The 22,657-nt window shown below is 39.8% G+C and overlaps 1 protein-coding gene across 3 annotated transcripts in view; it reads right to left on the bottom strand.

Annotated features, from left to right (window-relative positions):
• Positions 1-6,454: 6,454 nt before the first annotated feature.
• Positions 6,455-22,657, bottom strand: part of LOC143172424 (mothers against decapentaplegic homolog 2) — a 52,458-nt gene continuing 36,255 nt past the window's right edge. Inside the window, exons 3-11 of one of the 3 annotated variants that reach the window (XM_076361869.1) lie at positions 22,023-22,112; positions 20,680-20,873; positions 20,028-20,162; positions 16,829-16,903; positions 15,456-15,509; positions 14,159-14,371; positions 12,256-12,393; positions 11,938-12,082; positions 6,455-8,376 (exon numbers count right to left, since the gene is read on the bottom strand). In XM_076361869.1, coding sequence (XP_076217984.1) covers positions 8,253-8,376; positions 11,938-12,082; positions 12,256-12,393; positions 14,159-14,371; positions 15,456-15,509; positions 16,829-16,903; positions 20,028-20,162; positions 20,680-20,873; positions 22,023-22,112 — 1,168 coding nt within the window. In that variant the 3' untranslated portion in view covers positions 6,455-8,252. The remainder of the gene's footprint in view (positions 8,377-11,937; positions 12,083-12,255; positions 12,394-14,158; positions 14,372-15,455; positions 15,510-16,828; positions 16,904-20,027; positions 20,163-20,679; positions 20,874-22,022; positions 22,113-22,657) is intronic. The other 2 variants (XM_076361871.1, XM_076361870.1) reach the window with 2 other exon arrangements.

Below are 22,657 nucleotides of genomic sequence, written 5' to 3'. Positions count from 1 at the left end.
GGGGGATTAGGGGAAGGCAGGGGGAGAAGCTTCTTTGCTTACCCTGGGTCAGAGATTCAGCTTCCCAAAATCCTGCTCATCCTCCCAATGTCACGATAAATCATTCTTTCCGCTCATTTAAGCGTCTCAGCTGTCGGAGCACGTCCAGGGGAAGCACTGGGTAGAGATCCCACAAATTCACAAAGTCACCTTTCGGTTCCCTAACAAAGACAACGCTCAAGGGTTTTGACTCCAAATAGCATCCGCTCAAGCGTAAACTGGCCACAGCTCTACTGACAGCAGATAGAGCTCAGAGAGAACACAAATTATGGTCATTATCATGTAATTATGGAATTACGACAGAAGCAGCAAAGCCTCCTGTTAGTCCCCCTTGATTTCAACTAGATGATCAGAAATAAGGTCCGAGAGGGTACATGTGAATGCACATGTGAGAAATGGGACTACTGAGCTTCAGCTTGTGCCGTTGGGATGGCACCAAGATCAGATGCACCAAGTTCATTTCTTGTATCACACACAATTAATAATTCAACCGATGGCTGACCTGTTTTCAGGCGTCTTCACTGGAGACGGGACACCTTTGCCATGCTGCTTTGTCAGCCAAACAAAACTACACAAAACGGTGTCTGTTGACACAACAAACTAAAAATATAATACACATCTGTGATCAAGTGTCCCACACTTGAAATTAGGTCTCTCCAAGCTTAACTTCAACTAGGCTTTAGTCCATCAGCCGGGCAAGTTTCAACCCAGTGCTTGTTCTCAATCCAAACACAATTAAAATATTTAGACTGTTACTTGCACACTAATTCCTTTCCTACCTGGAAAGCTGGTTTTTCCTCCCCCCTTCTAATATGACTGTTGGCAAATAAGCATTTTGGAAAAAATCCTCTTCAATATTCTTCCTCAGGGCCTCAGAAGAGCATAGTGTTTTCTCCACGTTCAACAAGTACGGCTGCCGTTTGCCACGCAAAAATCCACTAACTTTGGATTTCGGCGTTTTTAGAACGACACCAGGAGACAAAGAACAAGTCTTGCAGAGTTTCACTAAGTCAGACTCTCTGCTAAGTCCCTAAAAAAAAAAAGTCTCCCCTCCCAAAACCCCACGACAAAACACCTTCATCACTCCACAGGATGAGATGTACTATTTGCTGAGAAGCACTTGAACACTCCCAAGGATTGTCCGAGCATTCTCATTGAAGAAAAAACAAAATCGTCTCCTCCAAAACCAAAATTCATTTAGTTACTACTCTTCCCACAGAGGTTGTGGGCTTTTTATTACTATTATTATTTATTTATTCGTAAGACCGCTTCTCCTTGCGGTCAGGTAACAGTCTCTTCCATCCAGTGCCAGGCTGCAGGACAAGTTGCGTCAGTTCTTCAGTCTTGAGCTCAAGTTGCTCCTCAAGGGACTACACTGAGTCTTAGCTTTGACAACAGAGGTGCAAAACGAGATCCGTGCTCCCCTCAGCCCAATTTCCATCAGGCCTGCTCTTGTGCTCCAACAACTCTTTCAATGCTGTAACAAAAGGAAAACTAGTTTTATGATCTTTAACTAACAGAGACATACCAAGAGCGCTCAGGTAACTGGTAAGGGTGCTTTTGTGACTGCGTATCACTGCTGAAGCTGAGCATCAGCCACTCTCTCTTTTTTTTTTTCCAGCTCCACCACTTTCCCTGTTCTACTAAACCTCAGTATTTCTCAGCCCTGGCTCTTTGCCTACGCTGCTCAAACCTCAAAGTCTGAGCACATTATGAAGATATTTTCCCCCACATCAGTACTAACATCAGCATTGCTAATAGCTGTGGTTTTTCCTCCCATTGGACTCTCAGACTTCTGAAGCTGTAAAAGAAAAGAGAGCGTACTTGTCTAGAAGGGGATTGTTGTTTATTGTTCCTCAATTAATGGTATCATTTCCAAGGCCTAACTACAAAAAGAGGAGAGAGGGTTCATGTTGGCGTATGAATGTACACCTCAGTGCTGTATACGCAACTCTTCTGTAAACCAGGATCCTGTTAGGTATATCCAGTCTGGAGGTGGATGCTCTCCAGAGCAACCACAGACAGTCCTTCCCAACCCACAGCCTGCCTCAGTGCTCGACAGTCCTCCCATACTTCTGAGACTGCTTAGCTCCTCAGATGCATGACAGTCCTCGTCCAAAAGACAATTTCATTTGCTCCCCACTACAAATCTAGTTTTTCTTCCACATCCTCCTCTACCAGAGTCAATGCTCTTTGCTGTTCAGCAGACCGCTTACAGAAACACACGGCAACTAAGCCTGAAGTCCTTTCTCCATCTTAGACAGCAGTCTGGGTAGTGAACGTTCATTCAACCTTCAAGTGCACCCTGTTGAGCTCTTACCCGTCTACGCTGGCAGCGCAGACAAGCCCAAGCTTCATCTGCCTCTGCTAGCTTTGGAACCAAGCACGTGAGGAAGCACAGTACAGACGCACAGCACAACTTGGCTCAGGTCCGTAAGAAACGTCACCGGGACCTGTACCTGAGCTAACATCCCCTCCGATAGTACACAGTCCTTTCTCCACGCGGCGTTACTCGGATTTCCACCGGCTCACGAATCTCGGCACTGCCCGTGCCACTGTTTCATGGCAAGATAAATTTTACTCATCTCGGAGCTTCAGTAGGATCAAGTCTTGCTCCTCTCCTGAGAAGCCTGCCTCTCCTGCCTGAGGCTGCTTGCTTTTTTTTTTTTTTTAACCACAGGCTCCATCAGTGATCCCACAGGAAAAAAAATACGCCAACACCCAGCTGTGAAAGCCCTGGAGAGTCCATGCTGAATAACCCCCACCCAAATCTCAACAGCTTAAGCGCATCTTTGTCTCAGCTTCACTTTGTGAATCCTACAGATCAACTCTTCAAGGACGTGCAACACAAACAGAAGAGACAGGACTTCTGAAGCGTTTCTAAACCCATTATGCGTTAGTTTTATTTCAAAGTAATTCATGAATCTAGACAACCTAAGCTTACCTGTATACTATTCCCTGTCCAACTGTTTTGTATCTCTTAAACGTTTGGAGCATATCACAATTAACCCTTGGGAGTCTGCAATTCCCTGGTCCGGAGTACGGCTCTACAGCTTGACCTGCCTCAACTCCGCCTTCCTTGTAAACCGGCTGCGTGCTCGAGGCTCCAGCCTCCCTGCCTCGCTACTCCTTGACCAAAGGTGACCAACCGCCAAGACCGCTCCTTTCAAAGATCAAATAAGAACTGATGGACAGCGCCCACCCCTTTACCCGAAGATAGGTTGTGCCAGCAGTTGCAGCCTAAGTTCAATGGTTTTCTACGCTTGGTGCTACAACAGTTGGTCTTGGAATTTTACTTCAAAATGAAAAGGCAAGTAAGGCAGACTTTAAAGCAAAAGGTAAGTTTTAAAATCAAACAGAATTTGCAGCCTCAGGTACACACTGCTCATAAGCTCAATTAATTCATGAGGCATACATAATTTTTTTTACGTTACCTTACTACAGCTTTAGACGAGCAAAATAGCTAGATGCTGCTAACGCAGAAAAATCAAGAGTGACAGAAGCTTTGTTTCAACTTTCACTGTCACAAATTAAAAGGAAAAAAAAACCACCAGTAGGGCTGGAGCATATATGTCCATTGCCACTTTGGATCCTATTCCAAACCAAGCAACTGGGGCTTTACTGAATCCATTCTGACTAGGTCTTCCACATGGGGGAAAAGGAGCAAGAGCATCGAGGTCTGACATCTTTACAGATCCATTATTTGTCATTCATTTTTCTTCTGCCAACTAACTAGATTTAATCCCGATTACAGTTAATGAAACAACAGCTAATGTAACATCAAAGCCTGTTCTCAGCTTTGAAGCCTTGATTCTAGTTTTCGTAGCTGTGACAATCTAGTACTAGAAACTTACTCCACAAACTGTGCTTTCCCAAGAGAAGAAACAGTGACCTTACTTGGAGAATTTTTTACAGAAGAGAGATGGAAGAGAGGACCAACATGACTGAAGGTTATTTTTAAATGGCCTCCTTTAATACGGGTCGTGATGGTTATTTACTAGCCAAGCTTAACTGGTCAGGAAAACACACATTTCATTAATACTTTCTGAATAGTAATAAACTTTCAGACCAGCTGCAATTTCATTCCCTGAGCAGGTCCTTCTGGAAGCACTTTCTAATACAGCTGGCATGTTACTTGCGATATGTGTCATTCTTCTAACCAAGACAGTACCTCACTGACTCTTCAGAGCTAGTATTGAAGCTTCAGCGTCCCCAAAATCAGGTTATAGTCAAACTTGTTTTGGTAAAAGGAACACTGCTTCATGCTCAAGTAAAACACTGTGTGGGTGGAGTATAGTGAAATCCTGTATTTCACAATATTTTAACTCAAAACCCAGCTGCAGTAAAATTTCAGTTTGCAATGCTAAAAAAAAAAAAAAAGCCGTAACCACAATGAAGTATGACAAGTTTGAAGGTTAAAACAAAACACTCACAGTTCCCTGTGCCAACAATTTAGAGCTGCAGATGATTATCAAACCCCCAAACGTCACACCCTCCCACTTCAACACGAAAAGTCAAGTTGGAAACATAAAAATAAAAAGCTTACTGAAGTACGGTAGTTGTGATTTCTGGTTTTTACTGTGTACATTAGTTTAAAGCTATTATTCTTAAACGTCTAAGCTGACTACTTTGACAGCACCCAAGAACTTTTTAAGGCAGATATTCATACTTCCTTTATGCATTTGTATCGGGCGCCTCAGCCAACAGCCTCTACCAAAGAGCAATTCAGAGCCCCAAATTCAGACTATACCTCTCCCTGCTGATTATACAGCGAGTCTGAAGTTAAACTATTTACACTGTCTGCCTGCAATCAGTCTCAAGGAGGTTAAGTTCTGATTAGCACAACGTCCTGAATAAGAACAAGAAAACACCTCAGCTCTCACCACATTCTAGATTTGTGTAACAGCACCTGGAAGCCAAAGGGCTCCGTGCAAGACGCTAAAGTAACAGCGGAGAACTCCTGTTGCAGAGCGCTTGCCCACCTAGCTAGGAGACATGCACAAAGGAAGGGGGAAATGCACAGAGGCCGTGGTCTGCTATCAATTCTCACAGTTTAAAGGTGCGAGACTCCAAGCATTGGACATTGTTCTCGAAGCCCCAGCCCTGGCACTGTAAGAACTTCTACATGAAACTGGGTTTTACTCTGGGGGGGTGGGGGGGGAATTCTGAAATGTCGGCTCAGTGCATCCAAGCTGCTAAACAGCAACTCAGAAATAATTTTTAGGTTCAGTTTACATCAACTACCTAATTTTTGATTCCTCGGCTTTGGCAGTGCTATGAAAATCAAGCTCAGACAGGGCTGGTGACAAGAGAGAGATCAGGACCCAGACACGGTACCCCAGTCCAAACTTAAGGCAACACTTCTATACGGAGTTTTTCCAGCTTCACAATACAGATAAGCAGCTGGCTACCCATACTTAAAGTATCTCCAGCTGAGTGCTCCCTGCTTGGTAGGTATTTTATTTAACAAGACAGCCTCATTGAAAAAAAATAATTCACTTTTCATTTGTACTTTGGACAGCAGTACTTTGACTGGCAGAAGAGAAGAGGGATGAAGTCACATTCCTTACGTACCACAGGCATTCCACATTAAGATGCTTGAGCAGGCACTGGTCAGATTTTGAGGAAGAGCAGAACAGCAGTGGGATAAATCAGAAGGGCACTGGATTAAGAGACAGGAGTAGGTTAAAATTACTCAGGAACTGCCAAAGGCATTTAAATGAAATACAGGCAAGCAAACATTTCGAATGCAGATAAGTTCCCTTGTTCCACTAAGCTGTGGCTGAAGCGGTAATGGCAGGAGAGAATTATTTTAGCGGTACTAACAGAAGTCAAAAGAAGTGACTTCTGCACAGACTGAGATGGCCTTGCACGCAGGCAGCACCACAGGTCCACAGATAATGCCTGCAGCGTCCTCGCACGCTACTTGGAAGCGCGCACCAAAAAAGGGTACAGTCAAGGTTATTACAATGTTCAAGGCAAAGCAAGTAATATCACCGTAACTGAAAGAACACATACAGAAATCCGCAGTAAGGAGACTACAGAATTAGGTCACCCAACTGATTCAAGCTGCAACCTGCTCATAAACGCAATGGAGTCTTTTCACCCAGACAAGTCGCTCTTATCTAACTGTTTCACAGGTGAAAGTAAACATCTGAGCTAGTAGGATGTAATTTGATTATGGTAGGAAAAAGCAACTGATTTAATAAACTCGATCTGGAGTAGAAGCCTGTATCATTAAACACACACAGATCCAGAACCTCCACGGTAGCTGTGTAAGAAGTGATTTTTAACATCTAAACTACACCTTTCCAGCCACAACATGCAGGACACTTGCTGTTTATTTGGGTGGGTTAGAATGATTCCTAACCTTCAACAGAAGATACGTACAGCAATTAATAAAAAAAACCAGCCATCATGAGAATTAAAACTTTTATTAGTGTATTCACATATTAGGCAAATGCAACACGCATGAAGCTTATTTCTTAGGTTCACAAGTTCTACCAATACATTAGTCTACTGGTAAAACTAGCACAAACTGGTAACTGCTTTGCCAATTTTTTTTAAAGGTGTCCGGCCCACTTTTTCAAGGCTTGATTTTTGGTATTGCTTCTATGCCCTAGTCATTACGGCATAAAAATATCCATCACGATCATCAATTCAGTCAACTGATTAAAAGCTGTAACACTGGCCACATTTTTGTTCTCAAAGCTAAGTTATCACTAGCTGTACTTACAAAGTACAGTACTAGTGTAATGGATGAAACAATGGGAAAAACAGACAAAGGCAATCCTGCTACTGCCACGATAACAGAAGAATGACAGACAGCTAGATCACAAGATTGTTAGTAAGATGTATATTTTTCAAGTCAGAATAACCCTTCTATACAGTTTCCCAACCCTTCCCCAACCCAGACTTATTTGTAGAATATATTTCAGAATATTTTTAATATGGTGCAGCTGTAGTGTCCAAGGGTTCACAATAACATGCACTGTCACGAAGAACCTAGAAGTCCTCCTTCGCTGGTCATACCTCAGCAACCACTATCCTAGAGGTTTTGCAGAAGCAACTACTTTTAATAACAAGGCCCATTATGACATAATGAATGCGTATGATCTGGTATGTAAGTAAGCTATACAAAGCCACTCAGATCAGAAATTTAAATTCTGTTACTGAAATATGTTAAGAAGCTGCATCTATTTAAAACCTATACGAAAGAGTCTAGTTTACCCTGGGAAAGGATTTTTCAAGGTATTTGGCTCCAAAAACTAAAACCCATGATTTTTAGCGACATCTGTTTAATGAAAAAAACACAGATGTAAGGGGTAAGCCAATAACCTTGTGTACTGAAAGCCAGTATCCAATGCTACAGTAAATTCTCATTCCATGAGAAAAAACACTGATTTCAATGATTCAAAGTACAAAAAAGTCCCAAATTACATCTGTGCCAGCAATACTGCTGGCAACAGATGCATCAGCTCAGATGGGTAGGGAAAAGTAGACTCCTAGTGTGATGGATACTCGGAATTTATAATATGAATTCATTTTAGGCCCCATTAAGCATATAAAGTGTCTTAAGATTTCACAGATGAATCTCGAGACATTTCTTTCCCTTCCAATGGAGGGATTTTCTTTTTCTTTAAGAAGGCAGCAAAAAGTTAAGCTTTTCTACAAGGAAAGTCTGCTTTTTATGTTTAGGACAACTCGAAAACCTGCTTATATAAAAAAATATAAAAGAATAAAGGAGTAGAGTCTTGGAATTTTATGAGAGATTTGCCCCAATCAAAAAAACAAACGACTATTTATGGGAACTAAAATGTAGAACAGCACAATACTGTGATATTTGAGATCATGATACATTACCTGTACATATACTTAGCTATTCATGTTATTGATAAACCATTAGGACACTCAATTATATACCCAATAAAAACACCATTAAGAGTCTTTAGAACTGTCCCTTCTTCTTTCTGAAGAAGGCATTTCTATACACTAAATTTTCATCTAGTATCAGAGTATAGGAAACAGAATCCACAAGGTGCTTTAATTGATGAGACCTCAAGTGCTGTTTTTCTTTTTTTTTTTTTTAAAAACCTTTTTGGATAGTAAACAGTTCATGGGGACCACACACAAATACTACGACAGACGAGCTGTTATATTAAGTCTGTTGATTGGACTCGATATTTAGCCCACTGGTAACGGAGGAAGGAGTTTTACGACATGCTGGAGCAGCGTACTGAAGGGGAGCCCATCTGAGTCAATACTTTGTCCAACCATTGTAGAGGTCCATTCAGATGAAGTTCAATCCAGCAAGGAGTGCTTGTTACTGTTTGCCGCCTAGAAAATAAAGAGTAATAGCAAAGTCAGAAAGCAGCTTCGGCTGCCATAAAATTCTCCATCACATCTACTACACAGAAAGATGAAAATCTGCAACCATTACCATAACTGTTACTAAGCTTTTTTCAGACATCTTTGAAGAAGGAAAAAAAAAGGCAACAAAAAACCCCCAAACACCCCATATCTATAACACACATCAATAATTACATGCTTGTCCATAATACATCGAGAATATTCTCCTCTGGAGAATGAGATAAGGACTGCAGCATTTGCTTCAAGTGCCACACCAAAAGCCTTACTTCTAAGAAGAAATTCAAACCTGAAGATTGTCCAACCAATGTGGTGTTCACATCAGATAGCTGCGTGCAGCTGTATCTCAACCTTCAAAGAGTCCTCATGCATAACCGGGTTTGAATTTTGCAGACAACTACTGAGAAATACGGAATAGAAACACTTGGCTCTGCACTGTCAGCAGGGCCAAGCAGCACAATACTATTGCAATCATAAGGTCTGGCTTTTTGGAGCAATTGACAAGAAATGTAGAAGGAAACTGCTAGATGTTGTCAGAAACACTACGTCAAAACACAGTGTGTGGTTATACTGTGCTAACTGATGCTATCTCGAAGGAACACCAAACTTTATCTCCGATTTCCTGTAATCTTACACTTCTGCATGTGTTTTGTACTGTAACATCCTCACACAAACAAGTTAAGTAAAAATTGTGTTTCCCTTGTCTTCTATATAAACTTGCCTATAATTTTCCACAATAGAAGCCCTTCATTAAACACCATATAGAAAGGCTCAGTAAAGCTGAAGGATTTACAACCATAAAAGCTTCATTCACTCTCCCATATATCTTTGTTTCAGAGACCTGTTATTCAAAAATCTTCCTTCTCATCTCCAAAGTGAAGAAATCAGTATTGGACACACTCTGCCTGAGAAATCCTGTTATTTCACTGTACCCACTCCAGGCATGGGAGTTTTCCCAAACTAGACTGGCAAGACTACTGTTGCCAAGCCAGTTTTTCCTAGTAATTTCTAGCTATCCCAAAGTCAAAGCAAGGAGGCATTAAGATTCAAAGGCAGCAGATCAGTCAGACACAAACCCAGCCCCTTCATTTTTACTGTCGGCACTGCAACCCTTCGCTTCAAGGAAATCTGTTTATATAAACAGAGGAACTGAAAAGGCAGAAAGATTAAGCCAGTGAGAGGATGGATTTCAAAAGTTGTCTGTGGTTTCACATTTTCTAGGAGAAGAAAGTGGCTGGGGTCTGTGCTCTCTCAGCACTCTCAAAAACATTGTTATCTTAGCCCTGAATGCCTATGCCAAAACAAAGTGATCCAATAAAAGAACAATCTAAACCACAGGAAATATAATTCCATTTAGTCTTGAATCCTCTCCCAAAGAAGGAAATTCATTATTCCACCGCTGTCAACTCCCCTACAATGTGTTCCACAACACACTTCCTCAAAATTTTATAACTGGTTCTGTTCAACAGCCCTGGCTTTGCACTACACTGGCAAAAGCTGATAAAATAGTGACAGTCACTTAGCAGCTGTCTCAAAGCTAAAACTCAGCCTCTTCTAGCCATGGATTTCCAGTTCATGTATCACTAAGTCTCTTTGCTGTAATTGCCTCTACTTAACTTTCTTCGGAAGATGATCCTAGCCCTGGAGAGTTCCTGTGTTAACGTGAACTCTTGATTGCCGATCTGAACTTCTACCACCATCCTCAATTCAAGCCAACGTGTATCGAGCAAAAAGCTCTAAGCTGTTTTGTCTACCAGGCTTATAAAATCTACCACCTTGCCATATCTACACCTTTGTGCACATATGCCATAAGCCTAAAATGTCAGTAATGCCTTGGCTTTACCAAAGCCTGTTCCATGAGAAATGTTTTTGACGCAATAATGAAGCACTGAAGCTTTAACAAGAATGATGGATTTTACCCTGCTTCCTGGTCTATTTTGACAACTCAGGCTACATTCATTTAAATTCAAGGTTGTGCTTGCAGGAGCAACCTCTTCTTGCTTTAATCACAACTGCAGCGTAACTTACAAGTTTTGTGCATCAATAATTTATTAGCACCATCTTAAACAGAGATGCAAAGAAACTAGTTCAGCATTATGTCAGTAATCAGTTTCTGTGCTGTTCTGGCAGGGTTTCCACTGGAGCTTTTTCAACCCTATGATCTCTGAAGGGTTTATCGACTACTAACAACCAACATTCTCTCTCCTTAGAAATAACTTTACCAAAAGCCTCCCCACTGTTTTAACCCAGCACTTACAATCCATTCACTTCAAGTTGTCTCCATATAATCTGACTGATTAAGCCTTTCTTCTGTTCTGATTTGAATGTTGTATTTAATTATGCGTAAGTGTATACATACGCCTTTTGAGCCAAATCCAACAGTTCTTTAAACTTGAGCCAGATTCTTTCTTGTGTACCTCTTGCTAACAAAGAGGTACCAATTTATTCCATTACTCAAATTTCTCATTTCATCTAATTAGGCTTTTACAAAATTGGCTTCATTTAGCCGAGAAGCCTCCCCCACGTACTGACGCTGCTATCTGCATGTATATATTTCAAGGGCAGATAAAAGAATCGAAACTCCAGGATTTACAGTGGAACCTATATGCCATTATTCAACTTCAGAAACGATATGGATTTTAAAAAAATCATTATGTATTGAAATAGGGTATTGATATGTCATTGATATGTTCATTTTTCAGCAGACAATTTCTAGAGAGGTTTAAGGGATTTGTTGAAAACCACATCTCTAGCTCTCCAAAATAATGAAATCTTTAATACTGCTCAGTTAGAAGTCAATGCCTTTTCTTCCCCAATTCCCATACTACATTAAAAACAGGCACAGTCCTCAACTATAGTCCTTAGTTTATGCTAATAGAGAATATAATTGGAATCTATTCAGAAGCAGATAAAAAAATATTTTTTCCACTCAAAAAATGGTTTTAGCAGTTTTACTGCATAAACACAGTCATCTTACTCCTGCAAAGCTTTAGCAGCTACAAGTTCCGACATATTTGCCATCCCTTAAATATGTGTTCTCCAGCTGTTTTATTCTGCAGAATGCACCCCAAGTGACTCCAATTCTTTCTGTCAGGTACCATCAGCTGCATCCCGCACCACAACCTAACAAACTCATACTCCATATAGAACAGGACACAGACCAAAACGACCGTATGTCTAAAACAGCGAATAACCTCACAGCACAAACTCTGAGACTTCTAGATGTTGTCAGTGGTTTCACCACAATACACAAGCAAGCAGGACTGAGCGAGGAAATGGAACTTTGACGACATTCCTTGCTCAACAGCTGACTTCAATGCAATACTAAAATCAGTTCACTGGTCTTTATGACTTAGCAGCTCCATAGCTGAGGGGGGGGGGGGAAGGAAAATATCGGTTCAACTTGCAGTCAGCATATCTACAATAGCAGTAAGAAGCCTGCACATATGGCTTTCAAGCCAGACAGAAATAGTGTATTAGTGAAAGAAGAAAAATTAACTTTAAATTTAAAAGCAAAGGTTTTTTCCTTACCTGTATTCAGCTCCCCATCCTTTAACAAAACTCATTCTTATGGTACACATTCTAGTAAGCTGATAAACTGCTTCGAAACCCTGATTCACAGATTGAGCCAGAAGAGCAGCAAATTCTTGGTTATTAAAGATTTTTAGATTGCATCCTATAAAACAAAAAAAAAATTCAAAAGGGTACAATCAATGAATACTTGTGTTTGCTACACAGAAGCCCAAAACTATGAAGAAACCCCTTCTAGGTATCAAAAGGAAAGCAAATGTCATCCAGTGAATACATTCACTAGATATGTTTGCGTGAGACCTTTGGTAGGCTACTAACCTGGTGGAATTTTACACACAGTTGCAGGATGCCAGCCGTATCTTTGATTACAGTTGGGGCTCTGAACAAAAATCGCACTATCGCTTAGGCACTCAGCAAAAACTTCTCCGCCAATGTAATAGAGACGTACTCCTCTTCCTGTAGCAAAATTCAAAGGAACTCTAGTTATGACATGACCCAAGCAGATTAACAAACAAGGGAGTATTTTGTTTCAGAGAAGGCCAAGGTTTTTCTTTACAACAGAAATCAATTATCTACAGGACCACACTGCTGGGCTGACAGCTGTAGCAGGAGCAGAACACAATTAACTTGCATTTTTCTCCCACGAACACACAATATTTGAAGGAGAAGCAGAATAATCTTCTGTCAAGAGCGAGACAGAATTTTCTACAAGCCAACGGCTTGTAACCAAAGCCAAGTTAGGAAGCAGTGTACATTACCTTTTTCACTTAAAGAAATACCCAAACCGAAATAAAAAGATTACATTCAACAGAATTAAAACTTGTGCCAATATAAAGTGTTGTCTGTGAAGTGGCAAAAAAGGAAAACACAAGCATACCACTTCAACACTCTCCGCTTACATGCACCCACACTATTTCACAACCCACTGCATAACCCTTCTCTGTACTACTTTGACAAAACCAACAGGACTTCACTTAGCCCTATTACAAAAAAACACCCCTAAGAAATCCTGCTGCTCACTTTTAAATTGTGATCTTGTTCTCTCTCTCTGAGTGGAAAAAAATCTGTATGGGTTATTTCTAGCACAAGAGAAGTAACATACAATTGATCTCCCAAAGAAAACTATTTATAAGTAACAGGTCCTTTAAAGACGATAGTTTCTCTTCCCCTTTTTCTTTAAAATTATTGTTCAAGCAAAATGAGAGCTGCTCTATAAAAAAAAAGTGAGAGCTCCTTAACACTTTTGCTTTTCCTCATCACTGACCATTTTGATCAGTCAGCACAGGCATAGCCTGGGTTTCTGCACATCTAAAATTTTATTAGACAAGCATTTGGATTTGGCATAGAGGTAGTCAGAAGGTTCTACTAAAGAGGTTGAACTTTTTCTACTAAAAGTAAAAACAAAAAAAACTCGTGAATATTGCTAAATAAAAGAATCCAGGGGAAAAAAAAAGAAAAAAGTAGTTTATTGAAAAACTTAAAGCCAAGATGCTGCATTGTGGAAAACAATACTCTCTACTAACCACTACAAAGAAAATCTTGATCATGTCGAAACAGCGTGTTATCTCAATGGCAGCTTTTCCCATTTCAGAAAAGAATTTAAGAAGTACTACCAATGTCCATTCTGCATTTTGTAAATTAGAATAAACTAAGCAACACGTTAATATTTTGTAATTAAAGCTTAAATTTCCATGATAAGCAAGTCTGACTATAAATGCTACCCAGGGCAGAGTGGTCCAAGGAGGAACCTGAAAGCCAAGAACCTGCCCCTCAGGATGCTTCGGTGCGTCACCTTTTTCCAGAAGGCAGAGAACAGCAACATGAGCAACAGAAATCCCATACAGTTGAACGGCTTCCTCCTGTGCCGCTCTCAGCCTGACAGCTGTGTGACTGCTGCTGCCACCGACTCAGAGACTACGGATTGAGGAAAGGCAGCTCCTTTCAGCTCCAGCCATCACTACATCTCTTCCCAATTGCAGCTGGCTGTGGCAGCAGAAGCTGCTACGTTTCTCCCTGATTTCAGAAGCGGTGACCCGTGTGTCTTTCCACACAGCAAGAGAGACCAAGCTCTCCTTGGCAAGCCTCGAGAGAGAAGCTCAATGGCTGGCTGCACAAGAGTGAAAGGATCCCAACACACAGATCTGGCCATCCTACCTGGATCATTCCAGATAATTTAACGGCTAAAATGAAATTATGTAGTTAAAAGATGAGAGATTTTTACCTATGTGTCGCCTTGTCATTTCCACTGTAGCATTTCTGTTTACATTGGAAAGCAGACCTAGACAAAACCGTTCTGAATTTGATGGATCTGTAAAGCCATCTACGGTCAGAGAAGGCTGTGATGCATGGAAGGTTTCTCCCACTCTTTGATTCAATTCATAATATGCTATTGAACACCAAAACGCAGGCTCCGAGTAAGTAACTGGTTGCAAGTCTAAAAAGAAATTTAAAAAACACAGAATTTGAGGCTGAAAAGAAATCTATCTGCCCTGCTATTCATCTCTTCCAGAAACGACAGCGGTAGTCTCCTCAAACTACTCAAATTATATTTTGCTTGCTGCCATTTTTACCTACCCCAGTAAACAGAATGGAATTCAATATTCCACACAAGGGAAGGAGGAGGGGAAGAAGGGGTGATCTAATCGGACCACAGCTCATGTAATTCAGTACTTGCATTTTTCTTGGTAAAATGATTAAGCTAATGTTGCTGTCAGTGCCAGACGTTGAGACATTTCTGTTGCCTTTCTATAACTTGCAAACATTTTGGCACCGTTAAAGAAAAGATTAAACTATCAAACACTGAACCACACAAAGGCAAAAAATATTATGAAAATGATGTTCCCTTGTATTACACTATATCATACACTGCCTCTTTATCTAAAGGCAGCTCTACGCTCCTTTTACTCTCCCTTACTAGAGCTCAGTATCTTCCCCGTGCACCTTCAGCTTTTCCTGCGCTGCTTCCCCTTTTTACCTACCCTACTTACTTACTCACTCAGCATTCCGAACAGCATTTTCCTGTCACATCCTGTCACCATTCCTTAAATAAACCCAAGGGAATCTGATCTTCCTGAGGCATTTATACAGACACAGAGCAATGGCACCTGATCAAAGCAGGTGGGCAACTAATGCGGGAACAGCAACTGTGTTGTGGGCGCAGGTGAAACAGTACATGAGAAGAGCAGCAGAACACACACACAAGGGAGACAGAAAGTCTGGGCACCACTATGGATAGGCTAATGTCCTTTAAACTATTTATTTAATAAATGCTATTCCTGCACACACACAACTATATTATTCTTTCTCTTTGCTAGAAGCTCAACAGTTACAGAAATAGAGGCGTTATTAACAAGTTATTAACCCAGCTCTATCATGTTTATCATCAGGAAGCCAACCCAATAGTCTCCTCCTAATACAGCTCTTACTTTTTTAAAGTACATTTTCATTTTTAAGGTAATTATATATATAAAGAAGAGTCATCACACACAGAGAAACAATTAAAAGTATTTCCTGCTTACCCAAGCTATGATTAACTGGGGAGAGAGTACTAGGAGACAGCTCTGCTGGAGATCCTGTTGAAGCAATACAGATTGTTTCAGAGCAAATGATTCTTGTTATTTCAGAAGGGTAGGTATGACCATTATCTAGATATAGTTTTACATTAAAAGTCTTTGGAATAAGAAACCTCAGAAATCCTACAACCAGTTTTCCAGCATGTCACATGATTATTCTGGATTAAGATTATTCTGAATTAAGATTACATTTAATTTTCCAGACTCCTGGGAACCTACCCCTCCTTGCAAAGACTCGATTAACATCTTAGTGTTGTATTTGGGAGAGCTCTCACTTCATGCACACCCTGTGAACTTAACTTTATTTATGCACTTCTCTAGTGAGAAGGTAGTGAATTCTTCCCAAATTCAGTGAAAAAAAGCTAAGAAAAAGCGGACAAGACAATCAAGATATTACCTCTCTATTCTCAAAGGAGAGGGTTTATCTCTAGAAAAGAACAAGCTGGATTTCCTCATTTGAGGAAATTATTCTTTCCTGGAAGGAGGAAGGAAAAAACTCAGAAAAACATGAACTCTCCAACACAATTTGTGCACTAGTAGGCAAAATACAGAGAGGCTTCGCGCAGAAACATTCCTACAATGACTGCTCACATCAGGCTTTTTTAATTAAGGTACCTATTGTCACATAGTGGGAAAATATTGCAGTTCTTACAGAAACTAGTGCAGTTGATTCCAATTAACTGAAAAAAGGTTGCTAACATTAGCTAACCAAGCACACACACAAGTCTGCCAGCACATAGCAGGAGGTTCTTATCCAGCACATGAACTGTGCTTTGTCCAAGTCTAAGGCCAACCAGATTATCTGGAAACCCTTTCATACAAAGGCACAAATGCTTAATGTTTCTACTACTCTTTCAATAGAGCCTTCCATACAAGAATCAATTTGAAACATGGCAGAAATGGTAAGGTGGTCAGAGTTAAGAGACAAGTTCTCAAAATGCAGCATTTCTTTCAACTTGCTTAGGCCAAACAGACATTTTGCTTCAATGAACCTGTTTCCAGAAAGTAAAGTCAGGGGAAGTTGAAACCAGTCAACTATTAAAATCTTTTTTATGGCTTTCTGATGAAGACTTAGACCTGTATGCTTTTATTACGAAACAAATGACAGGTACTTAACATGGCACAGAATGTTTTAAAAGAATTCCCCTAGCAAAAAATTATTTCCTTCACAAAACACTGAAAGTGATATTTTAAACAGAAAACATCAGGTTGTACAGAGGGCTACTGCCATCATCGTTTGGGCTGAATTCATGCCACTATGCAGAGGGATCACAACTAGTATTCCCAAGTCTTGAAAGGAGTGAAAAAATAAATGTTACCTGTATCCATGCTTTGGTTCAACTGCTGGTCACTCGTTTCTCCATCTTCACTGATATATCCTGGAGGTGGTGTTTCTGTCAAAAAAAAAATCCACCTATTGGTTCAATGACTGAGGAAATTTGTAAGATTTAGCATTTGGGGTTTTTGTCCTCAAGTCTTCACGAGCTCCATATGATACCTGAATACTGAATTAGAATTTAATTTTACTGTCCCTTTTTCCTTCCAGTGGGACCTCAAATGCATTACCTGCCTTATTGTCTACATAAAATGTATCCTCTCTTGTATGGCAGTCAATTGCTCAAATATGTTCTATAATTAACATATAATCCTTGTTTGTTCCATTTAATACAAGATACTTTCATGTCAATGAGTAACAATTTTGCAATTGTGATCAACAGCTTTCACATTTAGTAGAATTACAAATGAAAAAACCATCTGGTGACTTCTACAAAAAAAGTGAGCTGTCTTTATGTAGTATAACCATCAGATCAGATACCCTCCCACACCTTATAGAAGTTGCTAGATTTAAAGTTCAGTCCCCAAATCCATTTTTCTTCAGTACCCAACAGTTGATTTTACTCATTAATGATAACCAAATTATCTAACTAGTTACGCTGCACAAGCTCTGTTATTATTATTACTTCTAAGCTCTATTAGAACGATCATCTATTCTTTTAACTAGCTTTCTATAAAGATGGAGTTTCCCAGACCAAAGTAAACTCAGTAACAAGTTTGAAGCATTCTGATACTAGAAACTAATTTCTGTCTAATTCCACAGAAATGTCTTCAAAACCCAGGAGAGTATGGTTGTTCCTTTTCTCCATTCAAAATGTACTTTGTAATCCAGATAATGAGTTAACCAACCGCCCTTCAGGAAATAATTTCCTTTGAACTGGGCAAATGTCTTTTCCTATATATTAAAGGCAAAACCTGGATTTCTTTAGCCAAAGTGTTTGAAGCTATCTCTACAATCGCCTTAGAATTGTCTCAGAGACATCTGAGAGATTAAACACATTTAATTACATTATTACCAAACAGCAGAAATTTAAAGATAAAGCCTTTTGCTTAAGAATTGAAATCAAATGTCATGTCTGAAATTTGCAGCAATATAGTAAGATCAGAAGGAAGTCAGTGAGGGGAAACTAGATCAAGTCAGTTGATTAAATAAAAAATGAACCAAAAGAATTGTATCTTTGGTTCATTCTGCAAAACTAGTGTGCTAAATATAGATGCGACAAAATTCAAGTGAGAATTTAAAGGGAAGATTAAGGGAAATCTTTATTAGCAACAAGTATGATAAAAATCATACTTGTTTTGAACATTTTAATAGAACTCATTGTGATAAAGTGGACTCCACCCATCTCCAAATCATTTGTTACAGTTAAGCCCACAGCCATGGTAAAAGGTCAATAACCATTTCCAATCCAACCCATGCCTCCTGATTCCAGTTGCTAATCTAGGCTCTTTGGCACAGATTATTTTCCATATCCAGTCTCTGTCTGAACAGAGAAGGTTTCCTCCACCTAGTACTATTAATACAGTTTTAGGGTCAGAGGTTGAGCACCACCACAGCTGGAAATAAATGCCCAAGCGTGGCATTAAAAATTCTTAGCAGAGCTTGAATGCTGCCAGAAGTTTGGACAATGCAGCTCAGCACATCCGTAACCTGAAAGGGAACATACAGCCCCGCAGGCCATCCTGCACCTTCACGATCACCATCTTCCCAGCTGTAGGTGAATGGTTTCTCTCTGTAGACCAAGTACTGCGACGGTATTGCGGTGCAAAACTAGCACGGTTGTTAGTCTGGCCTACCGCTAAAGAAAACGGTTCTCTGAAGCAGGCTGTCAAGACATACAAGACTTATCAGAACCTAGCTAAGTATTCAAGATTAAGTTAGCAAGGTCAAATAAAGTAAGATGCCATGATACGAATACAACAGGAGGGTGTCAGTGACAAAGAGAAGGAGGCAAGATGTGGTTAGCTGCATAAACATTTGAATATCATGCGAATACCCGCGATCACCTTGAACAGACTTCCTGCAAATAACTACCTAGAGTTGCTTTAGCTCATTTCCATAGCACTGGATTTTCAAATGGTGGCTTTCCAGTAAGTTGTCTGCAAATGCTATCAAAAGCCCTCAGACTGAGTCAAAAAAGTATACGTAAGAAAGCAGCACCAACTTCTAGCACCTTAAATTGCTTTTAAAGATCCGCTGTCCCTAGGTAGCAACAAATGTGGCACAAATTAAACAGATGAGATCAAATTCATTGAAATTTTTTTGGTGCCGTTTCAATTCTTGGATACATTGAAAGAAAACACAAGCAACATCCTGTTTAAGACATGTAGATACAATTTGTACATTGCACATATTTGAGTTTCAAGAAAGTCCTCTCATTCCTTGTGAGAGTCCAGATCTGAATTTTCAGCTTGTTCGTAACATAGCTGCATTAAACATTTATGAGAGAACTTCAGCTTTGCTTGGTTTTACACTCCAGGCAACTTCCTGAAGAGATAGGAAACAGGAAGTTGGGGCAGGAAACAAAAGGTCACTGATTTTATGTTTCAGTAAGGGTACAGGCTTTCGGGTGCGCTGTAGCACATTAGTCTTGGTATTTGTTTTGGGGTGGGGAAGAGGCAAAGGGGGGGAGGAGGAATTCTTTAAGAGTTCAATATTGTTAGGCTGTTCTTTTATACTAAAAAGACAAAACTGTATGCACACAATAGTAACAAATACACAAAGCAGACCTTCATTGGTTGTGAACTACAGATCAAAATGCTTTTTAAATCACTGTTTTGCAACTTAAAGTTTTCTCCACATACTACACATGGTGAGACTGAGAAGCAGTTTACTACTCAATCTCCAATAAACAGCATTTGGCAACCCCTATATGTTTGTAAAAGAGGCTTAAAGCATAAGGTGAAGGCCTACTTTGTACTCATTAGCATTTTGAATCTTAAATAAGCTATTGAAACCAAGTAAGCTGTTGTGAAACCACAGCAATGTGGTTTCACACAGGATCGTGTTCTGCAAACAACAGTGTTCAGGTATTTCCATTGGAATTAATACACAAAATCAACTAGTTTTAATTTATTGGTGCATCTTCCAATTAATTTGATTGCTTAGGAGGATGAAATTACCATCTTTGTTCCAGTGGCACAATGTTAAGTGTACTGTTTATGGTGGGAGTTAAGAAATACCTGGTATGTAATTGCTCTGTGGTTCAATTCCAGCTGGAAAGTTAGTGTTTTCAGGAATGGAATGGGTATAGTCATCGAGGGGCGGAAGCTCCGTTAGAATCTCAGTGTGCCGTGGCACTAGTACGGGAGGCAAGACTGGAAAAGCAAAATTTAAAGCGTTAGTAAGACCCTCAAAATACACACTTCTGTGAGCTAAAAGAAAAAAAAAAACAACAAATCTAAAGTATCTAACAATTTCTTCAGATGTTTTGAAATTTTCTGACTCTCAGCACTGCGAATACTGCAATTGTACTGCTAGTTACCGGAAGAAACAGATTCCTGAGGTGCCTCTTGAGTAAGACTATTCCACATTAGCAAAGGTAAGTCATCTCTATTCTCCTTGTCATGCTGGACCGTGCTTAGCCAGCTGGAAACTGCTAGTGGTACTGGAAGTGTTTATTGAGTTATCCAACACATTTGTAAAGGAAAAGATTTTTTCAGTACCTTTACCATTAAAAACTTCCAGGGGATGGTATGCTCAAAAGCTGTATCTCTAATCATCTTGTACTTCTGGCAAGAGAAAGCATCATCTTTCTCTGTTTTTCATTTAAAACGTTATGCTGAACAAGTACGTACAGATGCTGCTATAGAAAGTCAGAAGCAGTCTTCCTACCTGGTGTCTCCACTCTCTGGTAGTGGTAAGGGTTTACACATACTTCATCCTTTTTAAGATTAAAAGCATATTCACAGTTTTCAATTGCTTTAAGTTCATGGTGACTGTGAAGATCTGGCCAGCGCCACAAACGACAGTAAATAACATGCGGTAATCCTTTACGATGAGATACCTGTAGACGGCCATCGAGAGATCTATATGGGAAAGATGTTGAGAAGCATTTACAGACTGCATGCTGTCTCTTAATCACTCAAGCAACAGTGTACACACATGGGATGGGTAGTTTATTCTCAGAATTCAGTGGATTGACACTGTTAGTGACATTTATACTCTTGTTAAAAGGCTTCAAATGTGATAAAAACGATGGTATCGAGCAGTGTCTTAAGTTATTTTTGAGCTGCTCAAATTATTGCCAGTGAATTTAGAGTTCATTAAAAGCCACTTTACCTCCAACCAAGTATTTAGGGTGATTGCTTCATATGCTTTTTTTTTTTAAATGCAGAAGACAGTTGTTAAGAAAAAAAAAAAGTCACACACTTAATAGTCCCTTCCACTGCTAAACCTCAAGGCTTTGCTGTGGCATGGATACTTTATGGCTTTAAGCACAAGAATTCCCACAGGACTGCAAATAAGCCTATAAGCAGTCAGCTGCCCAAGTGATCCACACGGCAGTATAACTGTAATGCAAAAAGCATGAATGCACATCTTGTAAGGGCTGTACAGTTTATCTTCGTGACTTCATCTGCCTTGCTACCAGCTGAAAACGTTTTGCTAGTTTTAAGACAGGCTGCATATGCTTACACAAATGCAGATGTTCATGATTGTTATGGGATGGGAGACAAACCTCAATACACAAATCAAGTAATGTGACATGAAAAAATAAAGACCCTGTTTAGAATTTGCCCACCATTAACTACTGAAGAATTTACAAACAATTCTTTAGTAGCTCGTATCTGAGCCAATTAGCAAGATTTAACTGAAAGCTTGTGGCGTAAAAAGCAGTTTAAACTCTTTGTAAGATTAGGTCTAAGGAATTAAGTATCCCAACTTTGTTAATATAAATACCAAATCACATTAGAGCTTGCATTTAACAAGTCTTCCCATTCTTTCAATGGCACTGGCGTGAAAAAGGAATATTCCAGAATTAGAGTTTCATTGGTCAAAACATCAGCTGAGAACACTTGGATTTCTACACTGGCAAGCAAATATTTTAAAATGCTGTACCATGAGAGGCCTAGGAAGCATTTTAGTCTATTTTACAGCTAAAGCATCCCATTACAGACCCTCCAAAGCCAATCCCTCCCACAAGATTTCTATGATGCGAGAGAGGGCAGAATATTCACCTGGTTTGTTCAGAGAAGCTGTAAAGGCCTGTTGTATCCCACTGATCTATCGTGTTTGGTGTACTCAGTCCCCAAATTTCAGAGCAAGTGCTGTGCATAAATTGAAAACAAAAACAAAAAATTGATATGAATATGGAACATGGTTATTCAAAACACCATGATGTCAAACATGGAAAAATGTACAGAATACTTCCTTTCACATAGAAGATAGAGCATTGTTAGACTTGCATTTAAACTGACATCTCATGCTATATTTTCTATATGAAGGAGGCTATCAAAATGGAACACGTGATTCAAGGTAAATGGTAATGTTTTTAAAAGGTGAACAAGTTCTCTGGTTTTAAGTAGTCAATACAGTTGTAATGTTCCTTAAAACAGGCAAAACTTCCTCAGCCTAGCTCTTAACAAAATTCAGTTTTAAAGGGTAGTTTCTGGATTGGGTTTTTTGGTTTTGTTTGTTTTTAAACATAAGCTTCCTTAAGACTTCAAACAAAGGCCATGTGTATCTGAAACCGAACATCACAACCTAACTTTCAGGTACCACCACTTCAGCATTGATCTCTTTCTCCATGCATATACTAATTTGCTGCTTTTCCCAAAACAGGACAACAGGACTCTGAAGAAAAGCGCGTTGT

This window comes from Aptenodytes patagonicus, chromosome Z, assembly GCF_965638725.1.
Source record: "Aptenodytes patagonicus chromosome Z, bAptPat1.pri.cur, whole genome shotgun sequence".
Classification (NCBI taxonomy): domain Eukaryota; kingdom Metazoa; phylum Chordata; class Aves; order Sphenisciformes; family Spheniscidae; genus Aptenodytes; species Aptenodytes patagonicus.
Note: the sequence above shows the minus strand (reverse complement) of the source record. Positions and strands in the feature narration are given on the sequence as shown.